This window comes from Gadus chalcogrammus, chromosome 20, assembly GCF_026213295.1.
Source record: "Gadus chalcogrammus isolate NIFS_2021 chromosome 20, NIFS_Gcha_1.0, whole genome shotgun sequence".
NCBI classification, from domain to species: Eukaryota; Metazoa; Chordata; class Actinopteri; order Gadiformes; family Gadidae; genus Gadus; species Gadus chalcogrammus.
The window spans coordinates 13,518,079-13,533,837 of NC_079431.1; the positions used below are offsets into that span (position 1 = coordinate 13,518,079).

General features: G+C 44.2%; 2 protein-coding genes and 1 long non-coding RNA gene across 5 annotated transcripts in view; 2 read left to right on the forward strand and 1 right to left on the reverse strand.

The window, feature by feature from the left end:
- LOC130373194 (phospholipid-transporting ATPase IH-like) overlaps positions 1-15,759 on the forward strand; it is a 73,497-nt gene that overhangs the window by 40,819 nt on the left and 16,919 nt on the right. The window lies entirely within an intron of this gene.
- Positions 1,694-6,802, reverse strand: LOC130373200 (uncharacterized). The gene is made up of 3 exons (XR_008893486.1): positions 6,678-6,802; positions 4,181-4,712; positions 1,694-2,008 (listed from the first exon to the last, which is right to left on the reverse strand). It is a non-coding gene; the product is annotated as an uncharacterized LOC130373200 (long non-coding RNA).
- Positions 6,980-15,759, forward strand: part of mcf2lb (mcf.2 cell line derived transforming sequence-like b) — a 70,749-nt gene continuing 61,969 nt past the window's right edge. Inside the window, exons 1-2 of the mRNA XM_056579504.1 lie at positions 6,980-7,697; positions 14,965-15,048. Coding sequence (XP_056435479.1) covers positions 7,163-7,697; positions 14,965-15,048 — 619 coding nt within the window. The 5' untranslated portion in view covers positions 6,980-7,162. The remainder of the gene's footprint in view (positions 7,698-14,964; positions 15,049-15,759) is intronic.

Genomic DNA, 15,759 nt, shown 5'->3' on the forward strand with positions numbered 1-15,759 from the left:
AGGAGGTATTGCACAGTGATGTCATGCATGGCTGCTGAGTTCAAGCACTCAGATCTGCATGGGGACAGTGACAGGAACACGCATTATATTTCATGCCATGCAACACATTTCACCATGATCACTCAATTCTATGCAGATTGGTTACATATGCTTTAGCTTTTATTGGGTAAATAAATGACATGTTGGCCATGAGAGAAATTAGTTGTAACATCATTGGCAAGTTGATCTATGATATTCCACAGTCGATTTATTGTTACATTTTATGATTGTATTTGATCAAGTACGTAGGATGTCTTATGCATTGATATCAATGAGATCCACACCTTATTCACTGACATCACTTACAGTGCCATGTTCACACCTCTGTTGTGTTTGGACTATTGCTGCAATGTTTGTTATTTACTGGAGAGAGTACAGCAAATCATTTTAGATACATTTGATCTAGGAATATTTAGGATTTAGGCATTTAGGGTGGGGTGCCCATTGCCTACAGAGAAACTTGGCACATTAGGGATTTAACCATCTGTTTTGGCTAGTACTGTAGTTTCCCTGGAAGAGATATCACAATGGTGATCTCAAACAGACTGTCAATGGCAGTTTCCTCTGGGTTAAGTGGAAAGATTTTAGACATATTCAGTTAATTGACACATGTTAATTCATGTATTTGTTTCTTATTCTTGGATTAACACATCTTAAATCTGCATGGTGTGAAATGTTGCTTGGAAATCAAAATCCAAACATGACATGATTCTGACACACCCAGAGCTCTTCCCACAGTTCTTCCACATTGTACAGTTTGCTTTTGGTTGACATTCAAGGTTCACCCTTACGTGTGATACCCTGCCATTTAGTATTTAAAATAACTTTTTATTTTTAATCCCCAATAATCTAATTCCAATAGTTGAATTGCTTTTTCCAAATTTTCTCTTATCCACTTATAGAGGAATTCTTATAGAGGAAAACACACACGCACACACACACACACACACACACACACACACACACACACACACACACACACACACACACACACACACACACACACACACACACACACACACACACACACACACACACACACACACACACACACACACACACACACACACACACACACACACACACACACACAACCTCCACCCACCCCGACATGGAGCGCTGGCGCAGCACGGTGCGGCTCAGCTCGAACATGACGTCGTGCAGGCTCTGCTCCTCCGTGCGCTTCTTGGTGAGCTCCAGGATCTGCGTGCTGCGACGGAACAGCTTGCTGGCGTAGCACGTGGCCGCCGCCGTCTCCATCTTGTGTTGCCTCGTATGTATTTGCAACTCGTCGATATATAGTGAGGTCAGTGATGCAAATAGGGTTGAGTCAGCGTCGTGTAAAAATAAAAGCTATGTTGTATGGCGTGCTCTTTCTGAGCTAGAAGTCCAATGTCAAAGACCACACAGACTCCCTTGCCTGTGGTTCCTATGCTCTTAGTCATATTGTTTGATGTAGCAGCTGTCGCTACGGCTGTCAAAACGTTCAACTGGACGTTGAACCTTTCAATTTGCTTGACAAAATAAGAGCAAAAAAAAGAAAAGCTTCAAACCTACAATATTTCTGCACCTATCTACCCCATTTAAAGATAGCTGAACTACAAAGATGCTTGAGAATAAAGTACACACATCCATCCAGGGATTCTTTCTCCATAATTTTTTTATTTTGTTTCACTGTTGCCTGACAGTGATTCTCGGCTGAAAAACGTTTAGCTGTAACTGTAGCTACAACTCAAGCCGCCAGAGATTGCTATTGGGAAAACAGGCTTAGTGCAGGTTTAAAATAATGTCCCCTCTGTAATTCACTCACATGATACCTTTCAAAGTGCTAAACATACAATGTCACACGTTTGGTTGCACACCATTGTGAAGGTGAGATACAGAGACAAAAATGTGCCTAGGCATTTAAAGGCCATTCCGGAAGGGAAGTTGTGTTCAACGTTGATCCCAGGTGACAGGAAATGTAGCACTACAGGAGAGGGGGAGAAAGAGTGAGGAAGACAGAGAGAGTTTGGAGGAATTCAGAGCCAGGGAGGTATGCTATAAAGGGATTTAATCTGAATAACTACATGTACTTCCAACTTTTTTAAACAAGCCTTTTTAGATGAATGCTAAAATCAATTAGAAAGCGCATGAAACTAGAAAGCAGCTATACTTTCTTTTTGTCATTGATTTAGATTTTAAATGTATATTTTGTATGTAACATTATCTTTGTTTTTACATTTCAAATGACATTGCATAATATTGTTTTTCTTTTTTGTATGTGCAGTACTGAAGCAGTAAATGGATGCAATCTGCAGGGTAAATGCATTGCATTAGTTTGGCTCTGGTGAACTCTGGTCTCCTTCTGACCTACTTCCTGTCATATCAAAGTGACACGTTCAGTTAGAGAGATCACAGCAGCATGCACGGACATCTTCATGTGCCCAGCAGAGACCCGCTAGCCAATTTAATAATATTAGTGTAATATTATTAAAATTGCCTTGTTCACCAGGAGTCAGATGTCCGCTTTAAGCCTGTGGGCTTTAGCCACAATGACCAGAAGGCCTATGTGTGTCCTTTTATTTGCCTATGGACCCACACAAATGCTATTCCGGCCCATCCCTGCCTCAATAAGAACCAGTTCAGATGTCTCAGGGTGGTTAAGCAGTAAAGCATACAAGTGTTATCTGGTGATGATGGTAAACAGGAAACTTTTTTATAACCAAGCAGGTGTGCAGATCTATTCTGAGGACATGGCCCGCTATGGAGAGCATGTGTGAAGCCCGATTGGGTGAAGGTTAGCCTAAGCCCCCAGCCAGTCAGCTGAGGACCAGGAGGAATTAAAAGTGTGGTAATTCAAGTGCCTTTTTGCTTTGCTAGCATTCAAGCTGCATCTTGATGTCATTCCTGTGTCCTTGAATCCGTTGCTTCATGGTCTTGTGTCTCATGTTAAGCCTCCATCTCCACCAGCCTATTTGCATCTCCACAACAGGAATGTAATCCAAACCATTGTCATTGTTACTGCAGTGCTATGATCAAAGACCGGAGGTTTTGCTCTGTTTTAGATATGGTTTTATTTGTGCTTTCTATGTACAGTCCCAGATGGGAAATGTTGTTCTTCCCAGAATTGTGTGTGTGTGTGTGTGTGTGTGTGTGTGTGTGTGTGTGTGTGTGTGTGTGTGTGTGTGTGTGTGTGTGTGTGTGTGTGTGTGTGTGTGTGTGTGTGTGTGTGTGTGTGTGTGTGTGTGTGTGTGTGTGTAACTGTGTGTGTGTGTGTGTGTGTGTGTGCGCGCACGTGTGATCCATACAAGCATGAAGGTGATGATTTGATAAACATCTGTGGACGTAGCTGCCGGTGGGGAAGTCGAGAGCTGCTGTCAAGGCAGCGTCATGCTAGCATGATTAACCAGTGACGAAGGAAAAGGGGATGGTGAGGAGGGGGAGACCAGGGGGAGAGATAGAGATGGAGACCGCAGTCCCTCATCAGTATGTGAGAGAGAACAGCTCTGCTCCCCGCTCTATTCTAAGCCTGCACCATGCAAGTAGGATCTTGGCAGCTCGAACCGCACAACACCGCCACAATGGTCCACACACACAGCACACAAACACAGCGTGGCTAGCAAGCAGCCTCCTGCTTGTGGTTGCTGCTCGGTGCTACATCTAACCTACGTTATCTGCAGAATTTTCTTGGTCATTTACCTGCAGCTATCCACAGTCTACAGCCATATAGTGTTGTTGTTTTTGAAGGTTGTTGTCATTATCTTTTGACCTTGCTCTTTAAAATACCCAATGTATTTACTGCCTGTGCAATGATAGAGGGAATAGTATATGGTCAAAGAAAAGGAAAAAAAGGCAGATTAGTGTGGGCGCATCCCGATATAATTAACCCAAGCAGCAGAAGGGGATTTGCTCAACCCCCTGTTTTACCCCTCCTCCTTCCTCTCACACACACACCCCCTGTCCTCCCCCCCTCTCGCTTGCTCTCTCTTGCTCTATAGCTCTCTCTCGCTGTCTCTCTCTCTTGCTCTCTTCCTAGCGGTGCATATGCTGCTCTGGTGTGGCACCAATGCGCAGCAGCATTGAGTAGTGCATGCGGTGGAGAGTGTGTACCACTGTGTGTGCGTCTGTGTCTGCCAGTGCATAGCCAGGACTGCCTCACCTCTAGCTAGCGCAGTGAGCACGTTGTCACCGGTGCTTGTGCTGGCGTGGGGCTCAGGTCTTCTCTCTCTGGGTGATTTCGCTCTGCTTGCGATTGGAACACTGTAGCCTTCTCCTTCCAATGCTTCCTGAGGAGGCATCCACCTCCACCTCCTCCAACCACCAGGCTCATCTAGCCCAGAGACCCTGGCTCGCTGCCCAAGCAGGCGCTACACATGCATGAGGAGGATTCTATGCTGGACTCTGATGAGCCACTACACTTACTCAGGAGCCTCTGACTGTGTGAAGCGGAGTGCTGCAGAACCGGTGGTGGCTGGTCCGGAGACTGAATGAGCCAGAGTATAGCATTTCATTTTTTGTGTTAACTGCGTGCGACCAGGAGACTTCGGGCTGATGTCGCTGAATGACTTTCTTCGCGATGGTGGTGAGGCACCGTACCGGATCATGAACCGGCTTAGCCAGCTGATTCAGAACCTGGACATCACTGGGCTGGCCCCTACATTTTCTTTCAGCCCGTCCAGCCGAAGGAACTCCTGGAGAGAATGGGAAGGTAAGATTGATGCCACTGTGCACTGTGTTGCAGGTGCATTCTCATTTGTGTGTGGGTGGGGGTTTTGGCTAGGTTTTCTTGCTGGAGCTCCTTAGGGCAGTGAGTCAAGATAATCACACACAGACCCTTTCCTGTGGGCACCCCCTGCACTGCTTACTGGGGGAGTGTCTATGTGGACGCACAAATATGTGTGTCGCTTTCTCTCTTCAAGTCCGTGGGCTTGTGTGCACAAGCACAACTGCACCAATAGAGTGAAGCAGCTTTTGGGGGAGCAGTACAAAACTGGACAGTTTGTTCAGTTACCAGTTAAGTTTCAGACTGAACGGACTAAACCTCTAGAGATAGACAGACTGTCTATCTCTATAACACAAACATTGCAGCAATCCGTTTTTTTTTCTCTCCTAGTTTATTTATCTTTCGCTGCGTACTGGGATTCCATCCGTACCAGCAGCGGAAGGGGTGCGGTGGAGGGAGTGATGGTGATTTGTGATAAGAGTCAGACATTTTTGATGTCAAACTGGTGCTTTGAAACAGTTTGAGGAGGACCACCAGAAGAATCACTATGTTTTCGAGGAAGCGCAAGAGCATCGCGTCGAAGCGTGAGAGCGTGGCGTTGATGCCCCTCGTGCCGCTGAAGCCCAGTGAGTCTAAACATTCTGGAAACATGTTTCTTTCTACCTGATGTTTGGTTGTCACATTAGCCGTTCATCTGTCCTTTGGATTATGTGGGGATCTGTTATTAATTAATTGTAAGTGACCACTTGTGTGTGTTTTTGCGTTCAGTGTCTTGAGTTTTATGAGCGTCTGCAGGCTGTGGACATAGCCAGAGAGGGTGATTGCCTCCCCTCCTACCAACTCTGCTAAAGTCGTTAGCCATAAGGTCAATGCATCCAAAGTTCAGACTGCTGTGTTGATAGTTTTCTTGTTTAGCAGACAGTAAGGAAAACATTTTTTTAAATTTTTCTTACTTTGGTAAAACTTTAGAAGCGAACATGAGTTTTATAGCATCTTTTTTCAGCAGGATCCGTCAGTGTTGCTGTACGTAATCAATCCTGCATGCAGGGGTTGCCAACATTGCACACACTTTCTCTAAGTCCCCTGTGTCATGGTAATCCTGAACCACGGCCTCCGTTTGGCTCGAAGGAAACTATGAATCAGTGGTTTACAGTGAATGGACACTGTCCATCAATGGACTGTATGCTTTCTAAATCATCCCTCTGTATTTCCTCCATTAGAAACTGTGTGTTAATTAGTGTCCCCCCACACCCCTGTTTTTATGTGAATTTAGGGCGTTCCTTGAGCCAATGGCCGAAGTATTTCGCTTTCAAGGTTTACAACCCTGATAACACTGTGCTCCTGATCCCATTAAACAGTGCACGTACATGCCCCAGCAGGTGTGTGTGTGTGTGTGTGTGTGTGTGTGTGTGTGTGTGTGTGTGTGTGTGTGTGTGTGTGTCACATTTGAACCCAAGTATAGCTATATATAGAGTCACGTGCATGTCTTAGGACACAGGCAGACACTACCACACACTTGTCTTGCCTAGTTGGCAACTATTGGACAAAATTTGGGGGGACAGTCGTACAACGGAATACACTAAATGTCAGCTTTTATCAATTGAAATTAACTCACAAAAGGATAGTGTCCATCTCATAGGCCCAATCAGAATTAGGTCATTTTAAGAGGATTCCTAAGAATGGAGTCTTTGAGTGGTGTAAACAAGAACAGCAGCTTTGAATTGATGCAGTCCATGAATGGTCAAATGGGGATTCAGAGCGCGTTTGAAAAGACAGAATGGGTTCTTTGTTCAGAGCCACCAGATCAGTTGAGATAAGGCCAATTTGGACTCGAGCCTCCGTTGACTTAGGTAAATGAGCGCGGGCAGAATGGACTGCGTTGTTCACACGCCTACCGAGCTACTGACTCAAAACAACACAGAAAATATAATACCTGAAGCTGCGCAGTGCAAAAATACATCCAGAAAGTGACATCAGCTGGACGCTCAGATTCAAGTGAGGCAGTTACAAAAACAGAATAGAAGGCAACATGCAAAGCTCTTACTGTCAATGACACACCGTGCACTCCAAGAGCTAGATAGGCTTCGAGAGATAGTCAAAAGTGGGAGGATGTCCTATTGACCTGGGAGGGTTCAGGTGATCGCTCTCCCAACAGGGGAAAGGGTATTTGGCCTGACAGGAACAGTGGGTGTGGCCTTGGTCCACAAGCTTTTGTTTATTGGGGAAGGTAACCCGAAGTTGTAAGAGGAAGCCCTCAGTCTAAGAGTTGCTACAGGCTATAGCGCACCTGCAGTCAGACACATAGCCTTAGAGACCGACTGGGGGTAAGATCCTGTGTGTGTGTGTGGGTGTGTGTGTTAATGGGCAGATGAGGTGAAAGATTGAGGCAGAATGCCTCGGAGATAGTTCAGGAACAGCATGGATCAGATCTTCACGGAGACGAGCAGCGGAACAGACAGGGCTTTGGAAGGCAGTAGGGTAGTGAGCGGGATGGGAGGGGAGGAGATGAGAGGTTCTTCAGGTGAGTCGACTGAGGAGGAGGAGGAGGAGGAGGTGGAGGAGGTAGTGGCATGGGATCAGAAGGGCTCTGAGCTGGGCTTTAGGTTGTACATGAGGGACGAAGTGGAGAGGAGTTCAGAAGCAAACGTAGAGTCCGACCCACGGCTGGGCAGAAGGGCAATGACCCTTCCAGCGGGGCCACGCAGGGAACCGCCGCAAACGCTCGGCGAGGAACAGATAGAGCAAAAACTTTGGGGGGGAGGCCAGGCAAAGGAAGAGGAAGGTGAGAAGACGGGGACGAAGGAGGGCGCAGTAGTGAGGCAAGGGGAGACAACGGAGAGAGCGCTGGAGGTGTGCTTGAGTCCCATCGAGCAAAGCAAAGGCTATGTGCGAATCTCTCTGGATGAGGTCGAAAGATACTACAGGTTTTCCCGCTGCTGCCATTGGCTGAACCGTAAGTGTCTCATATCCATCTAACATGAGTTAGTTTAACGTTGAAGACATTCTGTTTTGGTCATGTCTCTCTGTGTGTACATCATTACATAACCTCACGTGCACACCGACCTTAATCCGTATGATGTCACACCTGCTCCATGTTATTCATTGGCAGGTGATTGTTGTTATCTTTACCCATTTGGCTCCATGCCTACTGCAGGACACTTCCGGTCTTGCTTTTCTGCTGCTAATCTGAAGGACAGTATTAGCATACTGCTTCTGGAACCTACTCAAGCTATCCCTTTTAGTGTAGTTGGAAGGCCACATACTTAACTGCATAGAGACTCAAACCTGATGCCAAAAAAGATTTGTTTTGGATATGTGATTATGCAAGGTTGAAGATATCAACCTTGCCACTGAAGTATTTGACGTTGCTGTGTGGGGTCTGTGAAATGAGCAGGACGGAGTTGGTGAGTGGGATTTCTATTGAATTAAACCACCTCCCACTCCCTCTTTATCTTTAATCCATCCTTATTCTGTTATTCACAGAGCCCATCCTCAGTAATATACCTAATGTCACTCCATCGGTTTTCAAAATGATGGTTCTCCTTATTTCCCTCCATGTTTCTCCTTTAAATGATTTCCTTGCCAAAGGACCTTCATGGGAGACTTATTTGCATCCTCACATCTGACCTTAAACTGGTTACTGCACATTGCCCTCTTTGAACCTCATCTGAAGCCCTGCCACCCCCTGTCTTCTCATCTGATATTTATGTAAAGGGTTGACCCCCCACGGCCCAGCACTCTGCATCATCCTCCACACTCTTCCTCTGGCTGTGGGACACACACACACACAGGCCCCCAGGTCACTGTTTCACTCTGTCTCCATCTGTAATTTAGTGTCAGCAGGTTCTTTTGGGGGTCGAATGCAACATTCCGCGCCAAAGCGAGATTTTGCTCCTAATCTGTGTCACTAGAAGCATCGGTCTGCATGTGTGTGTGTGTGTGTGTGGTTGAGTGACCAACTAATGTTTGACTCCTTACCTACAAATGTTTGCGTAGGTGGCCGCTAATTCCTGTGAAGCTCTTTAAAGCCAATTAGTGTATGATCAACCAGGTGGTACGTGTTTACCTCGGCATATTATTACGGTCGTGGTTTTTTCTTGTGTTTCTTGTGTACGAAATTCCAAATCAGTCCTCTGCTAAATAAATTTCTTTCTCTTTCTTTCTTTCTTTCTTTCTTTCTTTCTTTCTTTCTTTCTTTCTTTCTTTCTTTCTTTCTTTCTTTCTTTCTTTCTTTCTTTCTTTCTTTCTTTCTTTCTTTCTTTCTTTCTTTCTTTCTTTCTTTTTTTTTTTTTTTTCTTTCATTCATTCTCGGCATATTATTACGGAGAGAGAGAATAAAATTTATAAGCGCGCGCGCTTATTCACATACACACAGTAGATAATAGTGAGAACGGTGATACTTGGCATCCAGGAAGCGGAGAAACTGGGTGAAGGAAGTCGAGTTTCGCTGTCTGTCTTTTTGTTCGCCGACGACAAGCGACACTTTAGTCCACTCCTAGTCGGAAGGCCAGAGCCCGGGGGCAGAAACGTAACTGTACAACACTGTGGGAAACTGGGAAGGGGAGGGGGAAAACAACAGAACAAGTGCGGCGCAGTTCTAAGTATAGATGAGTAGAGAGTGGGAAATGTTGAAACGAATGATGCCATTGAAAGTGGGCGACTTGTTGTTCAGCATTGTAACAAGGGCTCCCCTCTGGGTAATTCCCAGTTCATGTAACCTCAGAAGCTGAAGCAGGAGGTGGGGATGAGGGAGTGGGGGTTGGCGGGTTTGGATGTGATATGTGTGGGAGTAGCTGGGGGATAAGGTGAGGCTGTTTGAGGCTGGGCGGGGCAGTGGGAACCGTTAAGTGTGTGTGTGTGTGTGTGTGTGTGTGTGTGTGTGTGTGTGTGTGTGTGTGTGTGTGTGTGTGTGTGTGTGTGTGTGTGTGTGTGTGTGTGTGTGTGTGTGTGTGTGTGTGTGTGTGTGTGTGTGTGTGTGTGTGTGTGAGAAGACTTGAGGCACGAGCGACCGAGAGGTCTGGACCATTGAGTCCAGCTGGAGGCAACAGTCTGCCTTTACTGACACAGCCTTAACAACAGTGACAGACACGTCCATTTATCTAGCGTGAGTTCTACACGCTTTCCTTCTGTTGAAGGGGGGTTCACGGTTTGACCCACAAACACCCATGATCCTTTTCTATTTAGGGTTTTTTTTTATTCACGTTTGAAAACAATGATACAATATAAGAGAGAAACTGAGCCTCAAATAACAGAAGTGATCGGTCAGTTTTCTGTTTCTAATCACTGTGTGGTAGGTGCAGCTGTTGCTGGGTGCTGTTGAGTATCATATACCAGAACTTTACAGAAAATAAACCCTAGCTGTGCTGTTCTTCATACTATCAACTCTATGCGTTTTTGATTTGCAAGTTGAAGCAGTTGCACATACAACTTATTAGGTTGCAGTAGCTAGACTTTAGCATTCAGACTAAGTGTTTTAGACTGCAGCTGTTCTTTTTTCTAGTACTTGACTTAAGTTAAATCCATTGGGACCTTGTGCCATGTGGATAAAGTTCCTAATAGAGAAATAGCGTTATTTAAGGTTGAGGTTGAGCAATACGAAACAAAGAAGTGGAGTGAGCTGCGGGGTCCTGACTGGTGATCTGTTGATTTCAGGGTTGAGTGGCATTGCCATCGCACCTCGGTATCAAGGTTGGTTAGTGCAGCCGTGTGTCCATGGGCGTGTGTGTGTGCGCGACTGGTCAGGGTGGATTAGGTTAATCCATGCCATGCGTTCAGAGGTCTCCTGCTGTCACGCTACGATTTCCACCACCTGCTGCTGCTAGCAGGAACATATGTGTGTCTGTGTCTGGGTGTTATAAACTTAGCACAGGCATGTGTTTTCAATTATTAGTGATGATGACATAGCAGTTATTTTAGCCTAGGGCCCAGTGTTTTCTAACTTATTGGATGGAGGGCCAGAACATAAGTAGAGGCAGAAGCTCAAATGGTAGTTTGGTAGTTGGGTCACAACTGAATTCTGAAGATTTGGTCCAGTTCAGTGGGGAAGCTGCTACTTCGTTGCATTTTTCATTTGGCGTGTCGGTTGACGTTTACACAGGACTTGGTCAAGCGGACCAAACAATGTCAACACATTTCATGCTGTTGAACTTTTGTCTTTTGTAAACAGAATCCAAAGTAAACTCAAAACGCTTCCTTGTCAAGGGCAATATTATTGGAGCAACCACAACTTTGCGGCCTTGGGATTTTTCCTACAAGTTCAAATTAATAAGCAAACAAACAGTATGAGCACCTGACAAAAGAGCACGTTGTTTAGTGTGTGATTGCACTACCTGATTTTATGACTTTTTAAAGACTTGTGAGCAGGCTGTTATTAAGTGTGTCGGTGGGTTGTGTGGTAATGAAAACAACAATGTTATTATGATTTATTTAATTGTTTTGCTTTGAATAAATATGATGAACTTATTCATTATTTGGTACCTGAATATTTTCAAACATATTTAGACTAGCCTACTCGAATAAAACATAAACCAAACTAAAGCAGACCAGGAACGAGAGAGAGAACTACTAAACTTTTAGTAGTTTAACAGTGCCCTGGGGCTGTCATCTGATAAGCTTGTCAAACAAAGAGGCCTTGAGGTTTGTTTGAACTGCGAAGAGGAGAGGAGGGCTGAACAGGTGAAACCAACCCGGGAAAAGGTTCCCTTCTCCAGATGGAACGCTCAGAGAACTCGAATGACTCCAATACTTAGCCTGACGAGATAGATGATTTGGATGAGAAGAAGTATTGGTAGAGATTCACCGTAAGGATACCGCAGGAAGGGTGGCCGGGGGCTGGTGCTGACAGGAATGAAGCCAGACCTGACAGACTTGACTCGTGTGAATTTACTCAGAATACAAAGCCTCCTACACAAAGCCTGGAGTACCTGCGCCATACAGGTACCTGCTAGACTCTGGGTAAAACTCTTCTGAGAACATGGAATATTTGTTTCAATCTGTATTTCATTCATTGTTACATTTCAGTTTGACTGTATTATGAGATGTATGATTTTCAATTTTTCAATTTGCAGACATGATTGTAGTGTACAGCTTGATTAAGGTTTTGTCGTTTGTAGATGAATACCTTTTCTTAAAGTCTACGGAACCCAGGCTTTAGAGCAGGGGTCGGCAACCCTAGGAACGCGTGCCACCGCTGGCACGTGGCAGCATAATCATTGGCACACTTGAGTAAAAAAAATTAATAATTCACTGCACAATGCGGCAGCATAATCATTACTACCAGGTTTTTGCACTTTATTCTGTTTTTTGTGCATTTCCTCCCAGTGCAAATATGTTTAAATGAGTTACTGAAATCAGTGTTCTGAAATGGGATCAATTAATAGTATGTAGCCTAAACCTATGTTGGGAGTAATGGAGAAGAAAATATTTAAAATATTGTTGCAAGTGGCCTGTATGCATCGCCTTCACATGGTTTTGCAAAGCTGTGCATGTCTTAAAGATATGATGTGGATGGTTCCAACATTCTCATATATTCTCGTTTTTTACATTTCTCACATTGCAAATATGTTTCTGAATGAGTTTCTGAAAGTGGTGTTTTAAGATGAGACATATGTAATTATAATTTGTAATCCTGTGTTGCAAATATAGCAACAAAAAAATCCTTATACAATTCCAGGTCTTCTGGAAATGTTTTTGGTCGCTGTGTCATAATTCAGCTTAATATTTAATATATTGTTGCTTAAGGTACACTCATTAACAAGAACTTTCAAACTGGCACTGCATGTTGAAAAGGTTGCTGACCCCTGCTTTAGAGTATGGATCCAGTGGAAAGGGACTCTGATGAGTTAGACAGTTAGACTCCGAACTGTCTGAATTGACGCAGTTGTTTAGTTTCCAGACTAGCAGCTGCCATATGTGCGTGTTGACTCAGTGTTAACACACACACAAAGCTCTGAAATGTCGAGAGCTTTCGTTAAAACGTGCTGTATCATGTTAAACAGACCACGAATCCGCAATACATCGCCGTTTGACGTTAAGGTGGTATTAGTTGATCCGCAGCATGGTGCCCATGTCCTGAATTACCAGCCATTGCCTTATTTGTCTAACGCCAGTGAGAAATGACACTGCAGTTTGTTGATGCGAGTGGCTGTGACTCAGCTGTTTTCTGCTTTCACACGCCACTGTGTCACTCACAGCTCTCTAGCTCAAGAGATGCTGACCTTGGACCGAACCAAACAAACTGAAACCTGAAAATAGTAAGAAGTAGTCACTGCTTAAGGTCGTACACTGTCTTTAGGACCGAGAAGTGGCCCTAATATGCAAGTAATTCCTTAATGTAGGCCTATCCGTATTATAATGTTAGTATAACACAAAAGTATATCTTGAAAATACGTCATAGACGATATCATAGAGCTGAAGTGTAGTGCAAGGTTAGGTTAGGTTTGAGGAATCAAAAATATACACAAAGCCTCATACATCAGAGATCCTACGATGTAATGCTGTTCTGTGTGTGGCTCCATCCTGGGTCTGATTCAAGGTGATTTTGTTGACTTTCTGTTAGGGCATCCATTGCACTCCTAACCATCCCTGGAAGGAGGGATCCCCCCCTTATATTTCTTACCTAGGTTTCTTCCTTGAGTTGTCCTTGGTCTTTAGAGGGATGGCTAAGGTTAGGGGAGTGGCAGTCCCTTTGAGACTATAAATGTGATTACTAAGGGCTTTACAAATACAATGGACTTTGAATTCACATCATTGTGTCAGTCATGGTGTGGGGAGAAAAAAAGTTGAAACCTTGAGAAGGAACAGTTATGGGATCCCTCTTCCAGCATGGAGTGCAATTTATGGCTGTGTGGCAGACATTATGAACGATGTATGAGGCAGAGGGTAATTTGATAGCTACTACACAACCCCACTATGTCTACAGAAGTGCTGCATCGATCTGTTTATGCTGCTCTGGTGTTTGCTTCCCCAGTTGTGGACTTTGGCCCGTCGTTGTGCTGTATCATGTTAAACTGGTTTTATATTGCCCTCCATATAAATTTAAATATCCTGATACAGTGTATTGCTGTGGCACTCTGTGGTGAAACACCTCTTTATCTTGATCAGAAGATTGAGGGAACATCAGTATGAATTCCAAGCTGATTGGTTTTTAATGCAGGGGGTTGTCGCGTGCATCAGTATAATTATTGTCTATTCTAATGTTTGAGGGTGTAAGTATATTGCAACAGATCCATTAGACAAATAATTCTGTTGAGTAGCTTCAACAATATGCAAACAAATAACACTCCCTTCTTCTGTACCGGCTCATCTCTACGTTTCCTTCCTTACTCTCCTCGGGGATGGGTCCTGACCTCAGATTATTTTAATCTGTTTAACACAGAGTGGGGTCTGGAAAATCGCTGGGCCTGGTTGCCAGGGTTTATGTAGCCTGCAACGGCCAACGTCCCAGTTGCCAGTGTATGTGGTTGCTACGTGCTGGCAGGGGGCAAAGGGGGCATTAAACACTATGGGCAGTGGTATCAAAGCAACACCATTAAAAACCGTATCTTGCAAAGGTATTTAGCAATAGCTAATTATGATATAATAAATGAGTTCAATACGGTTGACCAGTGGTATCTAAGCAACACTGTTAAAACACTTTCGTCCATTGGTATCTAAGCAACACCATTAAAAACCGTATCTTGCAAAGGTATTTAGCAATAGCTAATTATGATATAATAAATGAGTTCAATACGGTTGACCAGTGGTATCTAAGCAACACTGTTAAAACACTTTCGTCCATTGGTATCTAAGCAACCCGATGAAAACACTATGGAGCAGTGCTATCCTAGCAACACTGTTAAAATACTATGGACCAGTGGTATCCAAGCAACACTGTTAAAATACTATGTTATCCAAGCAACACTGTTAAAATACTATGGTATCCAAGCAACACTGTTAAAACACTATGGACGTGTGGTAACCAAGCAACAGTGTTAAACCCTATGGACTGGTGGTAACCAAGCAACTGGTTTCCTCTGGCCACTGGTATTGAACACTGGTACAACATTATGGGCCATCTGTATACAAGCAACACAGTATCAACCAGTAGTATCCAAGGGAGAAAGGGTCACAGTGACATTGATTTGAGTAAAGGAACCAGTACGTCTAGGATGTCTAATGACATGCATGTCCTTGAACATCCAGTGGTTGTGTTAACGTGCGTTTCTATTGCTCTGTTCCAGATGAGATCATGCAGCAGGAGTGCAGCCCTCTCGGTGCTGCTGACATCACCCCTGACCTCAGGAAGCAGTTTGCCTTCCTTTCAGGTGACACTTCCTGTCCCGTCTGCCTTTGTCTTGTTATCTGCCCTGTAAGCCTTTCTCCTTTCTGCTTGTCTTTCTTGTCTGACTGTTTGATTATTGTGTGTGTGTGTGTGTGTGTGTGTGTGTGTGTGTGTGTGTGTGTGTGTGTGTGTGTGTGTGTGTGTGTGTGTGTGTGTGTGTGTGTGTGTGTGTGTGTGTGTGTGTGTGTGTGTGTGTGTGTGTGTGTGTGTGTGTGTGTGTGTGTGCGCGTTACTGTTAAGTTATAGTTTGGCATTCAAATCTTCCATTGTCCCATTTCCATCTTAAATGTTTTGCATCCTGTTCATCCCCCGTGGGCCTATTTGTGGTGTATGTCTAGAGAATACAGTTGCTTCTCCTTTTTTGATCTACCTGCTTGATAATCTACTGTTCATCTACTGTTCTACCAGTTTATCTCACTTTAATGGCAGTGAATAATAATTTTTCATGTGCCCACTACACATAGTGGGAATTTAATTGCCCACTATGTGTAGAATTAGATTTTCCCTGTAAACAACAAAGATAGCAAGGATAAGACGAAGGATAAATGTCCTACCGGGACACAAAGCATATATTTATAGCATATGAAATTGGTAAGAAAAGCATTTAAACCAATAACCCATTTAACCCGATGGTGATTAATGACAAACAATTCTAAACTAAATTAAACTGGAAATATTTCCATGACAAGCCTTT